Source organism: Megalops cyprinoides, chromosome 2, assembly GCF_013368585.1.
Source record: "Megalops cyprinoides isolate fMegCyp1 chromosome 2, fMegCyp1.pri, whole genome shotgun sequence".
In the NCBI taxonomy this organism is placed as follows: Eukaryota; Metazoa; Chordata; class Actinopteri; order Elopiformes; family Megalopidae; genus Megalops; species Megalops cyprinoides.
This window is the reverse complement of record NC_050584.1, coordinates 17,779,433-17,796,872: the sequence shown is the minus strand read 5'-3', so window position 1 is coordinate 17,796,872 and position 17,440 is coordinate 17,779,433. Positions and strand designations below refer to the sequence as shown.

Here is a 17,440-nt window from a genome sequence, read left to right as displayed (position 1 = left end):
TTCACTACACCTGCAATACTACAGCCAAAGGAGAATTTCAGCAATTGTGTGTGCCTGAGTGGTTGACACTGGACTGAAGTTACCCATGACAAATTAATTCAGTTTCAGTGGCAGTGCAGCAAAGTGATAAAGAGCAGCGATCATAACTGAAAGCTTGCTTCGATTCCCATTTGGGGCACTGCCGTGGTACCCCTGGGCTAGGTACTTGGTACCTAGTAAATGACTATATAGTTTTTTGCATTTGCCATGTTTTGTGTTGTTGGTAGAGCAAAACATAGTATTGCTTATACACTTGGCCAGTTATATTTTTTACATGATACCATACTCACATGACCACCAACTGATTCAAAATGCATTCAATCTTAAAACTCTTAGTAATAAAGATAAGATCCACATTTATTCAACTTGTTTTATTAATCAAAATGTAACTGCAACAGGCACGTATCAAAAGGTCAATACGGCAAAGCCTTTACAAAATGGCTTGACACGGACGTCTTCTCCCCAAAATGGCTGTTACAACAAATTGTAAACAGGTTTATCAACAGTCTTACAGCAATTACAAGAAAAATACAAATTAGCTAAAATAAGAAAAGCACCTGGCATCGTTTAAAATAAAATTAAAAACAAAAAAAACAGGACCACAACTGTGTCATCTGTACAGAATCAAAACAATACCAAAAATGAAAATATGGAATGTTTGATGTTAAAAATAATCATTCATCAATTTTTCCAATGTTAAAAAAAGTCTAATTTTCCACACCAAAGGCAAACAGTTGTACAGTGCATTAAGAGAACAAGACACGATGCACTTGATGAAATTAAGAGCTGGTTTGGTCACTTAGCTTTGTGCATAGTTTTAAGGCATCAGTAGCAGTCTTCCAGGTTGCATGTTCACATATGGTAATGAGACAGTCCAAGAGGGGGCTTCTGTGAATCTTACTTTCGTTTTGACTTTAAAAGGAGACGGGGCCTAACAAGAAAGGCGCCCCGCCTCCTCACAACTCCTTCCGGATAAATTTGGCAAAAACCCTGAGCGAGTTCTATGTTAATTCGGGTCAGCGCCATCCTCTGTGAAAAGAGTGGTTGTTCAAGTGTTGAAAAGGCAGTGACGTCTCCATGCTTCGCCATCACTGAAAGAGTAATGATTGGTCGTTCCTAAAATCCAGGGGGAAAGGGCACGCCCCTTTGTCCTTGCAAAACTGAAACCTGGGTGTGTCCAAATCGCGTTGTTTCACAGTGCAAGAAGAAAAAAACAATAATAAAATACAATGGAGAACAGGAGGCTTTATGGCATCTGGTGCGTTGGATTGAGCTGCAGTCTGAAGTTTGTTCTGGAGTTCATCAAGAGGAAATAATTCCCAAGTAAGTGGTTCTTCACATCTGTGCTTTAAAGGCAAATTACAGAACCAACATTTTTTTTCTTAACACACAACATAACACAAAGATACCTGTAAACAGTCTTCATAGAGGCAGCAAAAGGATTGGGCTCTTCACATTTTTTTTTCTTATAAGGAGGAAGATTTGTTGCGAATGCATTGTCACGCAAGGCTCCCTGTGCAGTCTTAAAGAGCCCCTTTTCTGAATACTCAAGGTTTTCCAAATCATGTTCAAAGCAATTAAAACTACATCAGTTGCAAATGGCACTTTTTACCAAGGAGAAGGTATCCTTACCATACTGTGTTCCCTTTAGGTCTCCATCAAAAGGGTGGTTTTCTCAATTAGTAATGCCAGAAAAAGTACAGAAAGAATAAAAATAAATAAAAACACAACAAAATTAAAATACAGCAGAAGCCAAATGAGGTATCTATGTATTGCTCTATGTGAAGGGAAAGGGAGGGTTTAAATTAAATAAATTAAATAAAATCAGTGGTTTTTTCGAAACGGGAGGCATGCGACTAAAATGTGGCGAAGGTGTTGCGCTGGGTGCGGAAGTAGCGGTTCAGTCCGACGCAGACTCCTCAGCCGGCCCACCCTCTCCCTCTGTGGGCGCGGTGGGGGGTGAATGGGGGGTTGCCTGCCTTGAGAGTCACGCCTCTTTGCTTCCCTGAGGTAATACTTTGGAGTTTGGGTCCTCCGCAGCCGGGTCCGGCTCCTCGGTGCCGCCAGCCTGCAGCATCCCGCTCCAGCCGGCCTTGTTCAGGCCCAGGTAGCCCAGCATGGTCTGGGACAGGCGCGTGTCGGAGAATCGGGCCCATTCGGCGAACAGCGGCTCCACCACGTACATCATGAAGCCTGCGCCAGGGAGGGAGGGAGGGAATGGAGAAGACCTCACTCACCAAACCAGCTGAGCTCAATAAAACGGGACAGTTCAGACCTTTCTTACACTAAGATGAGAAACGGCTATATCAATCACTGTAAAATAATTTTAAAGCAACTTAAATTCTCTAAAACCCCACACACGCACATTTTGAGGTGCAATATTTTTGTACTTCAGGTTATGAAGATATGGGTACTGTCCTTCATGCAAAATTTGCTCACCTTCATCAAATACAAAAATATCAAACATTTTTTGCACAACTAGTAACAGGAATAAAGTCTAGACAACCCAGTTATAAAGCAAATAAAAACACTTTGTGACAGAATGGCATTTTTCCGTGGATTTCACTTTGTAAGTAATGAAAACCAACTTCCTGCATACCATTTTCTCACACTGTTAAGAGGGTCTTACCGATCTGAATTTTCCCAACAGAGTTTGTTTGGCTGTCACATAGTGGGCTGACTTCAAGTTTGTGTTTCTTTTCAATGTCTCCTGTCGGAAGGGGGGAAAAAAAAAGTCACCTTAAGACAACTGCATTTGTGCCTCAGTGCATCTATCATGCTGACATTCATATTGTAAAGTAGTATAACATGCAACAAGAGAAACACTAGTCTCCACCAATTTGCAGGACTACCACTCCTAGTCCTGAGCACACAGCCCTGAGATGCAGGCTAGTGAAGGATGGACGATGAGGAAGGCAAACCTTGGTGGAAGAACTCCTCCGTCACCTTCTCACTCCACTGTTTGCTGAGCTCCCAGGGTCTGCAGGGGTTACAGATGTCTGCACACTTCAGAGCCATCTGTAGGCAAGCGGGAACAACAGGGACATTAAGGACAGGGCAGGTTTTAAAATGCCACACTGAGTTGCACAGCGGGGCAACACGTGTTTGACAAAGTGTCGCTTTCGAGGGCGAGCAGCTGCTCTCACCTGGAGAACGAAGTGTCGATGGCTGGCATTTGCTAGGCAGAGGTCCTCCTTGTCCAAATGTTCCCTGAACTTTGACAGGTATTCATTCTGTCTGCTGATGTCGGTGGCCAGAATCAGAGACCCCAGCTGCCTCTCCATATTCAGTCTGAAAGCCAGGGGCAGACAGGAACACAGTCACAATGGTTTGCTTAAGCGGTGCTGTATTTACATGAAGAGGCTGGATGTGATGCCGATGCCACAGTGCTTTGTGCATTGTGATTAAATGGGGGTGCTTGTGCAGTCTTTGTTTGCTCGTTTCGGTTGGGGAAAAACTGACCCGTCTTCAGCAGGAAGGTGAGAGAACAGCCCGGACTCTCGGAGCAGCCCAACCGCTGACCTCCAGTGGTGATTCTCCAGAACTGAGGTATTCTACAAAGAGCAACCAGCCAGGAATGATGGCTCAGTCCTCAGGTGACTTTTGAGAGATTAAGTGAGGGAGTCCTAACTAATTTCTAACAGCAAATTCAGATGTCCTCATTTTAATTATCCAAGATATCACATTGTGTTAGGACTTAAGCCCATGTCATACCAACCCTGTTAATGTACCACTGTCACATCAGATCCTACACTCTGAAGAGTGAACATGTTATGGCTGATATGCAATCATAGTTCATTTGCTGCTTATATCTGTTCACAGCAAATATGCATTCATAGTTGGTATGTTCATCATAGCTGTTCACAACTGATATACTGCTCATAGCTTCCCTGTCATCATTTTAAGGGTCAGAGAGCACTCTCCGCTAAATTTTAACTACATTGCATCCTTAAATTGGACATACCTTCATTTTCTCCCACTTCAGTTCTTTGGAAACAGTGGTGCAAGAAACTGTATGAACCCCTGTAAGCCGCATTAAGTGTTCTTACCCGGTACAACGCAGCTAGGTAATGGTTGGTTTTGATGAGGAAAGGCTGATTGACACCTGGGTGGTCCAGATCATGGGTTGCTGCTGCCAACAGCCCCAGGAGAATATCGCAGGAGGTCAGGGACTTGGACAGCTTAACAGAGCACAGCAATTATCAGAACTCTTTCAACAGCATATAGAAACAGATGCTCTTTACGCATGCACATACTGAATGAATGTCGTCTCCCCAAAGCACATGACAGACATTGACAAGTTGCTGTGCACACAAATGGCGGCAGCTTACTTGGTTCTGGCGGCGCAGTTCCTGAAACATTCAGTAAATTGTGCTAGCCTGCCTTGCAAGTCGACAGATGGGGATTCTCTCACCTTGGGCTCCCTTAAGTAACAGTACATGGCCTGAGTCACATCAGCGGCGTGGACAGCGTTGTGGTAAGGATTCTGCCTATGGTAGTCTTCTTGAACCATTACTACAAACACAGAGCGAACATGCGTGGCTGTGAACAGCATGCAGACCTGTACTGTACTCTGCGTTTTTTGCAGACTGTCGTGTCATTCAGCTAATGTTACTGATGAGACATTACAGAGCACCCATTATTGTTAAAAGCAAATGAATCCATAGCTGGTGATTAATGGGTGTTCAATGCAAACATATTGAAATGCAATTCTCAACTATTTCCAGTGATTTTTTTATTGCTACTCTCTAGAAGTGTTCAAAAGCCTGTTTAAATGTACCTTATCCCAAAATACAATCAGCATAATTATATCAAATGCACTGCTTTTTGACTAATAGTTGAAGAACTTACACAAAAGAGCATTGTTCATTTGAAAGCACTTCTTGAATATTAAAAAAAAATTACCTAAAAATCTACGGAGTTTTACCATGTCTAATTGGAAGAGCTCAATTAATCCATAATGATTAAACAAATGAAATGTCAGGCTGACGAGACTGTTTCCTGCAAAGAGACAGAGGGAGGAAGAGAGAGACATCAGTAAACACTGGGACACAAAACTACACTGAATTTGGTGTCATTCATGGTCCAGGTCTACTGCAAAGCATCTCAGCCATATAGTACGTACTTTTGGAAAAAGCTAAATTACCACTGTCTTCCTGGTGGTTGTAAAAATGTATCTGCCTTGAATAGGTTTGTTTCTGTGATTCACGGTTCAAATGGGAAAAAGTATTAGCATTCCGCCTGGGTAATATCAATTTCTACTAACCACATATGGCCAGCAGAGGGCGATGTTGACTACAAGTATTTATGTAGCAGTATGTCTGATTTCACAACAGGCTCACGTCATACAAAAAAATTGTACATTGTAAAATGATTGACATGTCTGCATTTTACAAGTAAAAAGGTTTCAATAAGGTTTCCAACACCTTCCAATACAATGTAAAAGGAAAGGGAAATATTTCAATTCAGGGACAAGAAACTTGGTCCTTAGCATCATGTTTAGGACCAAGTTTCTAATTCTCTAAAGGTAAACTACCAACACAACACAACACTGTAAGCTCTTAACATACGTTCATGATATGCCACCAGTAATACAGAACCTGATAACCTACACCAAAGGCAAGAATGGCACTTCTTAAAATCTTTTAAGCTGAATGCCTGTCACATGCTTAATGTCATTGTAAGAATGAAATTCGATTTACTACGTTACATAGAGATACTCATTTTCACTCAAAGTAAGAGACAATTCTCTGAATATTAGCTATACTTTTTCTCTTATGGTTTCTGAAGACTGTTAAATAATCAGGAAAGGCAACACCAAAATGGCAACTGGAATTCTCTTTGCAAATGTTACTTATTCTTTTACAGTGATTTTTACTTACCATTTGTTAATCTATCAAAGAGGAATATGTCAAAATTCCAGCTTCCAACTTTTTCCAGCATACACTACAAAAGGAAGAAATGTCACGAGTAAGCCAAAATACGCAAGTTAGGACGAGGCAGCTTCATGGTCACGAATCGTAGCACGGCAAAAAAGCATGGCGACATGCTTTAACGTGACTCAGACTCTCCGCTTGCTGCCGTTCGGATCTCGGCCTACGGCATGCGGGGCGGGCCCGGATCCGGGGCAGACCTTGGCTTGGCCGGTGTAGTCGTCATCCAGGATGTGGAGGGGGTTCTGGGGGGAGATGCCGCGGAGGAACCGGGAGGAGTGCAGGTACCTCTGGAAGCTGAGCAGCCTGCGGATCTTCCGAGTCGAAACGGGCCCTGCGGATTCGGGCCGGGCTGCGGAGACACAGGCCCGCAGACGAGTCAGCTCCGCACTCATGATTTAAAATCAGCAGTGGCACTGATCAGTTCGATGACACTACATCAGTCTATCGATTCCCTCTGTTCCCTCAGCACAGCTCAACCTCATTTCAACAAGTTGGCACCATCTCAGCGAAATGTATTTGGTTTCAACATCACACGAAGTTACATAAAGATGCATCTTGGTTTATTCATCCAAGTTCAGTTGGAGCTGACAAAATGAGTCATTTTGCCATTCTGTTCTCATTGCATTTATTCATCCAATACTGTCAATGCTACAGTAAATTTGTGGCGACTTTCATTATTCCATCGAGGGACTCATTAATGATCTAACACTGGCTGTAGTAATTCTTCAAACATGTTCATTTTAACAAGAAAGTTAAAATGAACATTACCAAAGCTAATTACATGTGCCTGCTTCACTGCCAACACAACTTGAATGAGTATAGTTTAGATTTGAAGGGTTTCTAGAGTTCAAAGAACACTGAAGTCACATTATTCTGAGAACAAAAGAGGCCTAAGGAAAGTATGTTAAGACTCAAGCTGAATTTTGATAGCAATGATGGAAAGTGTTGTCTATCATGACAAATAATAAACTGCTCAGAGTAAAATAATGTAAATCAATTCAACATAAATCAACTTCCTTTGAATTTAAGATTTCATTTTCCTAAGGAGTAGCCAAAACTGTCAAAGACAGTTTTCTCAGTAGACCTTACTAACCTTAATTTGACCCATCTGTCATTTGTTCCAACATTATCCTCATGTATTCATCACATATCAAACTAATCAGTTTCAATGGAATTATTACAATTAATTATTATAAAAAAATTTACAACAATTTTGCAGGTATTATCATCAATTTTGCAGGTCTAATCATACAATTTAGTTCATATAGAGGGGGGTAGCAATTCCTACAAAATTAATGTATTGTAAAAAGGAAAAGGGCCAAAAGATGTAAAATGGCTGCAATTATTTATTTACATTTATAGGATAGGTTTGATGCAAACATTCTGAATTTACCACTGATGCACGTTTGTAAACAAGAGGTAAATGTGGATTTTTTTTTAAAGAGCAAAAAAAAAAAAAAAATGAAGCAAACAGTTGACGCATTACTAAATCCCATGGGTCTAAAACAATGCCACACACAGCACAGAGGATTTTGGGCTACGCTGGCCACCACCTCCGCTGTGAGCGGTGCCAAGTGCCAGAGGGCGCCCAGACACTCTGCTGACACAGCCCCCTTCCCTCAAGCCCGCTGGCAGAGTGCGCCAGTCAAAGTCCTGCTTTGTCAGTGGCCACACACCATGACTGACTGGAAAAGCCACGGTCGACCTCCTGCAGCACTGCGCTGCTCTCTGGGAAAGGCACCTCCGTTAAAGTTTGCTCCCCAGCACCGGCCCTGCGTCCGCACTGAATGCATCTGCAGACGGCCGTGACAAAGACCCCACCAAAGAGAGCGTGATTTGCCCACTCACCTTTCAACCGACAGATCTGTAGCTTAATAAAACAGATGCAAAACAGTAGTTACAATGCCATACCATGTGCTGTACAGAGGACAGTTTCTAATGTTACAGTGGAGAAATGGGAGACCTCGGCTCACTAATTTGCAGCAGTTCCAAATTATAGAATGTTGCTCTATGAGGCAGCAGTGTTCTAAACATGGTAGTGTCCTAGAAGCCAGGATGATGCACAGTGCTCCAAACAAGATGAGGAAAATCTGGTGCCATCATCTCTCATATCCAGTAAACATCACACTGTACATTCACACATGTGAACAAGACAACCTATTGTATTTCCATCTGAAAAACACATCTAGAAGCAGGCATAAGCTTGGGAACCTCTGCCAGCTATTGTATGTAACAGTGCCTCTTTTGGCTTAGCAAGTGCCTTCAAGCTAAGTGTGAACTATAAATAAAAATGGAAAATAATGATTTATTCATATTGAGAAACATCCATTTCAGCCACATAAGCTCCAAATGTTAGAACAGAAAGATTAATCGATATGCACATTCTGCAAAGCAGGATTTAACCTCCTCACCAAATTGATGAGCGAGATATGACACGAATATGGACGATGCAAAAGAACACCACGTATTGTCTGTACTGTTTGCATCAGCAAGTGGAGCGAGAGGTCGTCTGTACTTACAGTGCAAAATTCGGAAATCGACAGACAGGTACGGATGAGAGCCTCTTCGTTCTGGTTCAAAGCCTACTCGGCTTCTCACTCTCACATCTCCTAGAAGGCACCAACAAGAATGTCCTCAAGAGATCGGCAACAAAGAGCGTTTTCATTTAAGGACAGCATTTGCCTGGCAATGAAGGACAGCACGCAGAGCTGAACTGGGAACAGATGAGCATGCAGTGCCGGGCCAAGAGTCACAATTAGTATTCAAGTTAACACTAGCAGGGGACGGGAAAACAAAGAAAAGCTTGTGCTTTGCATTCAGACAAAACCAAAAGAAAGTAAATCACAGACTCGTCAATGAAGCTGGTCAATGCGCCAACTACTCACAGTTGTTAATAGTCATTCAGTAACTCTCTCATAGGCGTTCAGAAGAATTGCAGAGACTAATACAAAAATAATGGCAGCTTCCAGCAAGTCAGTTACTGATGGTTGTGGGTGCATTAAAAGTTAGAAACTTTCCCACTAGCACATTACTTACTTGAAAACAGCTGTTTGAATATTACACAAGCTCCTATCAAAATACCAAAACTGTGAATTACAATTTAATACAACAATACAGTGTGTGTGTATGTATATATATATATATATATATATATATATATATATATATATATATATATACACACACACACACACACACACACACATATATATATACACACATATATATATATACATATATATATATACATATATACATATGGTCATTTTTTAACATGACAACACATACACTGAGTGTGCAGCATTTTAAGTAGTGGGTCAATACACTGATCAGAAACGTTTAGAGGAGTGCCACACATCTGTGGAAGCATGCAATGCAGGTGACATTCAACACAAAACCAAAGTTATTAAGACATGCATAAATAGATAAGGTGTGACATTTATGAGGCAAGAAGCGGTCTGAGCGCAGTTGTACCTTTTAGATAACATTGTTTTTTTTCCCCATCAGCAGCTATAAAAATTCACAACTGTAGTATGCTACTTCTCCACAAATAATTTGCCCAACAAAGGCACAATCCCATTATCTACAAATGTATATACATATCAGATACAACCTTGTTACCTGTTGAGTAAACCTACAGGAAGCATTGTATTACTATGTCTTTTGACGAGCTAAGAGTTGAAGGATAACAGCTGTTGAGTGTTGATGGAAACAAGGGAGAACACACACGCCTATCCCATGTTTTCAACAGTCGCACACATTACATTACTGTCATTTTACATGCACTGAATATAGCAGCACTTCAGCTGTCTTCATCCAATCAGGTATAGCTGCTTCATCAGACTTTTATATCATAGCCTACCAAGACATTTCATTGAATGCATGGAAGAAATGTTTTAAGTGAGGTGATATTTGCTTTGTAATGGCATTGTATTGGCATTGACAGGTAAGGATCCCAATATTTATTTTTTATTTTTTGATATTTGTTATACAATACTTAAAATGTATTTTAGTTTTTTTTATTTATTTTTTATTTTCTCAGAGGTCGACTTTTGGATTATTCAAGGCCCATACCAATATTTCAGCAGGAAGGCTGGTGTGATATCAATCAATATATTTTATTTATTTATTTCTTGATTTAAAATTTAAGTCGTGAACTATAATGAAATGGGCTTTGGATCAGATGAAATTAAAAATGAAAGGAAATGAAATAAAATTTGAACACATCAATTTCAAGTTTTCATAATCCAGATCATTTACAGTAATTTAGTATTCCTCAGCTCAGCATCTATTACAGTCGGTCATTAATGAAAGTATCAAAAGATTACTGACACTTCATCAAGCAATTTGCCTACAGATTGCTGCTGCTGTTGCTCACTTAGTCCCACCCTGTTCAGTCATCCATGTCATTTGCAGACAGAAAACTACATCAGAAAGCATTAAAAATTGAGGTAAAACCTTCCCCACACTTTACTGCTTTTATTAACATTTAATGATTTGGAGAGTCAAATTAGCTAGTCCATTAGCTTGGTACTAAGACGGCTGATTGTTGATTGTATCATTGTTGTCTGCAAACAGTTAGCCAAGTCCAGGGGTAAAGCATATGAGTATATAGTGAGGCGATTCTCCACAACCCTACATCTCTTGTAAAGTGCAGTTTACTAGAATAATGTGTCAGTGTAAGAGACCTTTGTCAGAGTCATCCATTTGTTTATTAATAAAATTGTTTGTATGAGATGCAGAATGAGAATTAGGATCTCTGAAATTTGTCATGCACATGGTTGCAACCAGTCCTGTTGCTTGGTTTGCCTTATTACGATATCTAGCTACAAAACAAAATTTTAAAAGCAGTGGTCTTCATATTAGTTATTATACCACTTTCATCACTTTAGACAGCTTGCTAGTGGCTAGTTTCAAAAACTTGCCGATGCAAACGTTTATTAAACTGATAGTCTTACAAAAAACAGACTGACTGTTTTATTAGAATGAGGAAATTCTCCACAACACCGCAGCTCCTGCAAAGGGCCATGGAACACTAAGGTCAAGTTTAATTTAATTAATTTAATTTGATCGACTCAGTGAATTTTTTCAATGTAGTTTATATTTGAAAAGAGAGTATTTTATTAATAAAATGTTAATTTAAGTGTCAATTATTTTATAATCAGCAGTCTTCCTGAAATGGAACTTAAAATTTGGGGCTATTACAAAAGGCATTTTGAAAACGGTCTCCCTTTACCTTTCTAATGCTGATAAATGCCCCCCCCCCCCCCCCCACTAATTTTTTCACTGCCCTCTAATTTTGAATTTATAAACATACTTTTGCCCAGCACAGCTCGTATACATACACTAGGCAGCAGGAGTGTGGGGTGGGGGTGTGGGGTGCTAAGGTGTGTGAGGTAAGTTACCAGAACCATGTTCTGGAGTTGGACAAATGGAAGTACAGATGAACTTATGGAAATAAGGCTGTTAGAACATAAGGCTGGGCAATAAAATGGAAATGCAGCATTCCCAGTGACATCAAATCTCTCTTTGTCTTCTCGAAATGCAGTGACCACTAACCAGCTGATCATTCACTTACACCTGTGCAAGCAAGCCCTAATATAACCGGGAGGCTTGCTCATGTTGTTACGACAGCATCGTCCTAAGGGCTTCATTACTGACATTCTTCATTTAGCCATTTAGTCGCTAATCATTTCCTGTGCTTTCTGGCATTTTCAAGCAAGCAAACAGTATCTGTGAAAGCAAATACTGCAAACGGAATCTTGGAACCCGTTCTGACTTGGGTGCAATAGTGTAATGTGGAATAAGCATTGCAGGGATGCGGCATGTAAAGAAAAAAACATGAAGGAAAATTTGTATCTGTAGATTCTTAAAGCAATTTCTGCATCACTTGCATAAGCCATCTGCAAGGCCCTGATTATCAAAGGATCTTAGATGACCTGCAAGACTGCATATTTCACTTCATTTTTGTGCCACTACATGTGACAGTTTTGTGACATGCTCCATAGCTGACTTATGAATGATTTGCATCTCTTAGCTTTAACTGAAACTATTCACAGACTTAGGGTTTCAGTATGCTCCAAGCCCCAGCCATTCTGAAATTTCTTAAGTCTGTACAGCAACACTTCTGTTCCTTCATGGCGACATGATTGACAGAGATGTACTTACCTAGCATACGAATGTAGAGAGCGGTTTGATCAGAACTGTCATAGGAGATTGCCCCACGTCTCTGAGGAGGAAGAAAATGAAATTGTACTTTTCTGTACAGCACTACATACAAGGCTAGGTTGTTTATGCAAATACACTACAAAAGGTGATCATAAGCAAATTTAAAATTGTAACTGTCAATATACTTACATGTACTCCTCAAACAGTATTAAATGTATGACAGTTATTCCAGTATTTTAAAGCAAAGTACAGGATAATCTTTAAAAGTCCATTTCAAAATCCAATAACACAGTTAATTAAGTCTTATTTCTCCCCATAATCTGTTTCCATGCAACAGTTAAGTTACAAAGCAGCTTGACAATTACACAAGAACAGAGAATCAAAGTATAGACTACTTGCAAAGCTTACAAAGCACGCAACAAATTAATTTTGAAAGTGATGGAACGTTCCCTTAAACTGAGATTAAACCAGACTGCGATGAACATGTCGATTGTTGCCTCAGTTTCCCTCTGTTCACAGGAGCATCACTGACTTGGCACTGGTGTCACTTCACAAACCAACAAAAAGGCCTATTTTATCATGTAATTTTAAATGGTCTGAACCCAGCAAAAAAATTTGCAGCAATATGAAGATGCAAAGACTGAGTTTCAGAACAGTGACACAGGATTAATTATTATCATAGAGGCTGGCAGAACTGATGTGGAAGTATGATTGTGTGTGTGTGTGTGTGTGTACATACATGTATTGTTAAGCTGGCTCCAATAAATTTGGTCCATTATCTCATCAGCGGAGAAATGTGCCGCTATACACCTCTCCCAGGGGAGCAGTTTTGTGTGCGCACACACATCTGCCTGCTCTGCACAGGTTCTGGCAGTTGGCGGCTGAGAACATGAAAGACCTGGCGAAAGCCCTCCTGCAGGGGCCCTGCCCTCCTCACCTCCTCTCCGGCACCCCTGGAGAGTTCACCGCAGAGAGCGGAGAAAAGGCCTTGCACTTTCACAGCTCGCCACGAACTGCAAACACTGGCCCCGCTCCAGGCCTGCATTCACAGAGCTGGCTGGGGTGTCCCCAGATGGCATCAAATTCAGACTATGACGTCAATTGGCTGAAACAATTTGCATACTTGATTTTTATCCATTACCAACCCTGCCCCCCCTCATCCCCCCCCGCCCCAAACCTCCCCTCCAGTGTCTTTAAGCTCTCGAAAATGAAAAACAACAACACTTTAAAACAACTTTTCAGCTTGCTTCATTTGTTCTGTAGTAGGTCTTTAAAACTCAATGCAACGCATGCAAGAAAGACTCTTCCCCAAATAAAAAATAAAAAACATCACACTTGGACTTTATTATTAAACGAGTAAAATTCAATTAAAATACTTCAAACAGGAGGACAACCACAGTTTGCTTCCAGCTGAAGCCTAAATAGAGGGTAACAAAAATAAAAATGAGTCATAAGATGTTCAATGCAAAACTGAAAAACAAAATGCTGGATTTAGACCTTATTTACACAACAGCTTGCACAGTCCACAAATCATTTAGGATGTTCATGCAATCATTGTGAAAATGTTTTCAAAATCGTTAAAATCACTGCTTCAAGGAGTTAAAATTTGCTCTAAAATGTGCACTGAAGAAATTCAGGTTTCAGCTTTCACTGGTGTCACTGTACATTCCACAAACAGTTGTTCACTGCTCTTCCATTGTCTACATTCATAACATTTCCCATGAAAAAAAAGAAAAACAGTAATTTGTCTCAGCACCACGAACCAGAGTCCGATGATATATGGCTTACAGCCTGCTATTGTGTGACTTCAGCCAGTAAATCAAGAGAAGTTAGAAGAACAAGCAATGCACATCATACCACAGAATGGGATAGGTGCCCTGAGGGTAGAGTGCTACACAAAAGTGTGATCAGGAGCCGAGATAAAATTGTCTGCCTGCTTTACATGAACACAGGGCAAAGTGCAAACAAAATCTGTGTCATCACAACGCTCCGCTCGCTTCAACAGGCAAAGACCATCCCCTCAGACACAGTGCCACTCAGATTGAGCGTGCAGTGTGGAATTAAGGCCTTTGTGAATTACTGCATGGTCTGACCGCTCCGTCTCGGCTGCACCTCTCTTTCAGGGCAGTCATTACCTCTGTATAAACAGCTCGTCGAAGCTTGCCAATAAGGTGTGTCCATTCTCAATGGAGTCAACATGAGGCTAGTTTCCTTGAAGTGTGCTCCCAGATAACCCCTGTGTGACTTCTTATATTGCCCAGCCTCACCACCCCCCCTTTCAATCCAAAGCCAATATTTAACCAATTGGTAAACTTGAGTCACCAGCCACAGACTCGGTAGTATTTTACCATCAACAATCGCGCTGTTTACAGACATCAGTTTTGTTTTGGTGTATGAGTAATTCGGGTTCCTACCAGGGACGGAGCGTAGCACGATGAGCCGCCTCGCCGTGCCCGTATGGGCTTGACGAAAACAACAGGCCTGTGCTGGCATCTCCCGCCGGCGCGAGCGCACAGCCATGAGGCACGGTGCAGCCTGCCAGCCTGCCAGCCTGCGTCACGAGCGGCTCATCGCGCCGCGCCCCCACACAGGCGGCCTGGCGTCTCTGGGGCTGGGACGGGCATATGCTGTCATTTCTCATATGGCGCTACAACATGTGGCACCCGAAGCACCTTTAAAAGGTGCTCGGAGGGGGAACTGAGACAGATGATAACAACTCAGGGAAGCCGTCTGACTGGACGCAGCCTGCCTTTATAAATTAGGGCGCTGACTTTTTGAGTGTGTGTGTGCTCTGGGTTGCCCTGCTAAATACCTTCACCGGGTTTGATTTCAGAATTGTTGTACTTTACCGCCTTTTATCACCAATGTGTCAACTGACAACTACCAGTGAAACTATCAATATCATAGCAAGGAGGAAACCTCAAAATCTTCATTCTAAATGCCAGCAAAATTTATAACAATCATATTAGGTTATATTCTAAATAACAGAAAATGGTGGGGATTCGCTGCAAATCAGATGAGACTCTAGTGGCACTGCTACATATCGTATGCTGGTTGAGAACATCACTTCCAGGGGCCCGACAGTACATTTTAGCCAGCCTAGCCATTATCATTATGCGTACACTTAAAACTGCATCAGACTCAACTGCTCAATTTAAAGGTCACAACTAACATCTGCCACAACACTTTGCTTTAGATCTGAGGTGTGGCACACACTTAAGACCCCACTTGTACTCATCGCACGAAGTAAATGTGTTAACCCTGGTGTCCTGGAAAAAATCCAAATCTTTCCCTTTTACTGTACCCTGGTCACAAAATCATCCTTAGTTAATATTCTTAATTAAGTATTTCTTCTCTGCTGTGCCCAGTGAATGGCAAGCTTTCTGGTGCTGGCAGGTGTACCTAACGCAGGTGCTACATGTTGGTGGTAAAAGCATTTAGCGCTCCTTGACATCCATAGGGGCAGTTCTCTATGTATATGTAAGGCAGCGGTATCATTTGGCACCACAACACTAGGGACATCGTACCATTTTAACATGGGCCATTTATCATTAGAGCAAAATGTACCAGCAACGCGAAAGCCAAAACACCCTTTTTTTTTTTGTCCATACCTGAGGGTGGTCCACTTCTGAAACGAGTCAGGCCCGATTTTGCTGTTGTGGGTAAATAGGAACGTTACAGCTGCATTTCAGATGAAGAAAAAAAACAAAACAAAAAAAAAACCGACAGGGTTCCAGGTAGCCCTGGCCAGACAGGTCCCCAGGCTCGGCTCCAAATGAAGCGAAACAGACCGGGCCTGTATAAAAGGCTGTCTGCAGGGACCCCTCTGATTAGCGGAGGATTGGGTTACAGCGTACACACCACAACAAGTCGGGCGGACCGGGCCAGCGGGACGCTTGCAGGGGAGCCGCTCTCTGGAGCTCGCACGACCCCCCCCCTCACAGCCCTGGCAAATTCTCCCTCTCACCATTTACTTATCCACCTATCAGGAGACCTCAGCCAACAACTTTATCCACAAAAAAGACCAATGCAGTCAGGGCATTTCTCTCTCCACCCTCCCACTCCTCTGTAATTCGGATGAACTAACTAGGACATACATAAACAATCGCAGCTCCAAAACGGCACAAACACTTTTACCGTGGAGCCAGCTAAAAAAGGTAGGAATTTTTGTCTCAAAGCTTTCATTGGTCCAGTTTGAAAACGCCCGTGAAACACAGGACAATAGTCACTGTACAGACTTGCTTTTTTTTTTTTTCTTTTTAAACTTAAGACTACCATGCAGAAGATCAAATTATACTTTGTTATCGTTAAATGCTTAGTAACTGCTAATTCAGTTAAAAACATAAAGCTTTCGCCATACTGTAGCCCACTCAACTAAAAAAATACAGGTGATGAACAAAGTCTCGCCAACTGACGGGTATTTCCAAGTACAGAAAATTCATATTCTTTGCCATGCAGCAACATGGTATCATACTAAACATTCAAAACACCGAATTACATTAACTACACATTTAGCTTAGTATAAATCAACTGCATCAGTCAGCACTGTGATCATATCTAATAAAGCATCACACAGGAGAGATGGATGGAAATATAGTAATCGGTGCTATAGTTTTGTAAACACAGTACTTTACAGTATTGAATTCAGAATGTATTAATTTCAACATACAATCTGAAATGTGAACATGAAGTCCATGTGTAACAGACTGCAAGCACTAGATTTCCATCCATAACTGTGAAAATGAGACCATACAGAGCAAGGCTCAATAGGATTCACATGAAATGGCAAACACCCTACCTTTGAGGAAATCCACCTGATAAGAACCACAATCAAGGACCAGATCAGAGCAATTCCCATTGGGCCGCCCCAGCACCAAGGACCATAGTCTCCGTTTCCCTGCGGGTAAGTGTTTGCGTGTGCGTGTGTATGTATGTGTGTGTATGTGTGTGTGTGTGTGTGTGTGTGTGTGTGCTCGTGTGTGTATGTGTGTGTGGCAGCTCAGGGCCTGATAAATCGCAGCAGGCAGGCAGAGGGCAGCCCAAGGCCCAGACATCAAGTGTGCAGAGCCTGGTGCAGCTGTCTTAGCCCAAGTGCTGTCACCTGACCGCGCACTCCTGGGACAGGCGGTGTGGGGGAATGCACTGGACAACCCTGTGCCAAACTCGATCCACAGCGAGCTCCCCCCCCCCTTCCTCACCCCAGCCCTGTGGCACCGTAGCAACGGCCAAACAACCCCACAAACACACTGACGCGGTGATACATGCGGAGGGAAGGGGAACAGCACACGTGTGCAAGC

At 41.9% G+C, this 17,440-nt stretch overlaps 1 protein-coding gene across 3 annotated transcripts in view; it reads right to left on the bottom strand.

Annotated features, from left to right (window-relative positions):
- Positions 1-479: 479 nt before the first annotated feature.
- Positions 480-17,440, bottom strand: part of pde7a (phosphodiesterase 7A) — a 34,103-nt gene continuing 17,142 nt past the window's right edge. The window contains exons 2-13 of one of the 3 annotated variants that reach the window (XM_036521321.1): positions 12,144-12,204; positions 8,495-8,584; positions 6,173-6,324; positions 5,922-5,985; positions 4,945-5,040; positions 4,454-4,554; positions 4,089-4,220; positions 3,502-3,593; positions 3,186-3,330; positions 2,961-3,057; positions 2,669-2,749; positions 480-2,232 (exon numbers count right to left, since the gene is read on the bottom strand). In XM_036521321.1, coding sequence (XP_036377214.1) covers positions 2,027-2,232; positions 2,669-2,749; positions 2,961-3,057; positions 3,186-3,330; positions 3,502-3,593; positions 4,089-4,220; positions 4,454-4,554; positions 4,945-5,040; positions 5,922-5,985; positions 6,173-6,324; positions 8,495-8,584; positions 12,144-12,204 — 1,317 coding nt within the window. In that variant the 3' untranslated portion in view covers positions 480-2,026. The remainder of the gene's footprint in view (positions 2,233-2,668; positions 2,750-2,960; positions 3,058-3,185; positions 3,331-3,501; positions 3,594-4,088; positions 4,221-4,453; positions 4,555-4,944; positions 5,041-5,921; positions 5,986-6,172; positions 6,325-8,494; positions 8,585-12,143; positions 12,205-17,440) is intronic. The other 2 variants (XM_036521322.1, XM_036521323.1) reach the window with 2 other exon arrangements.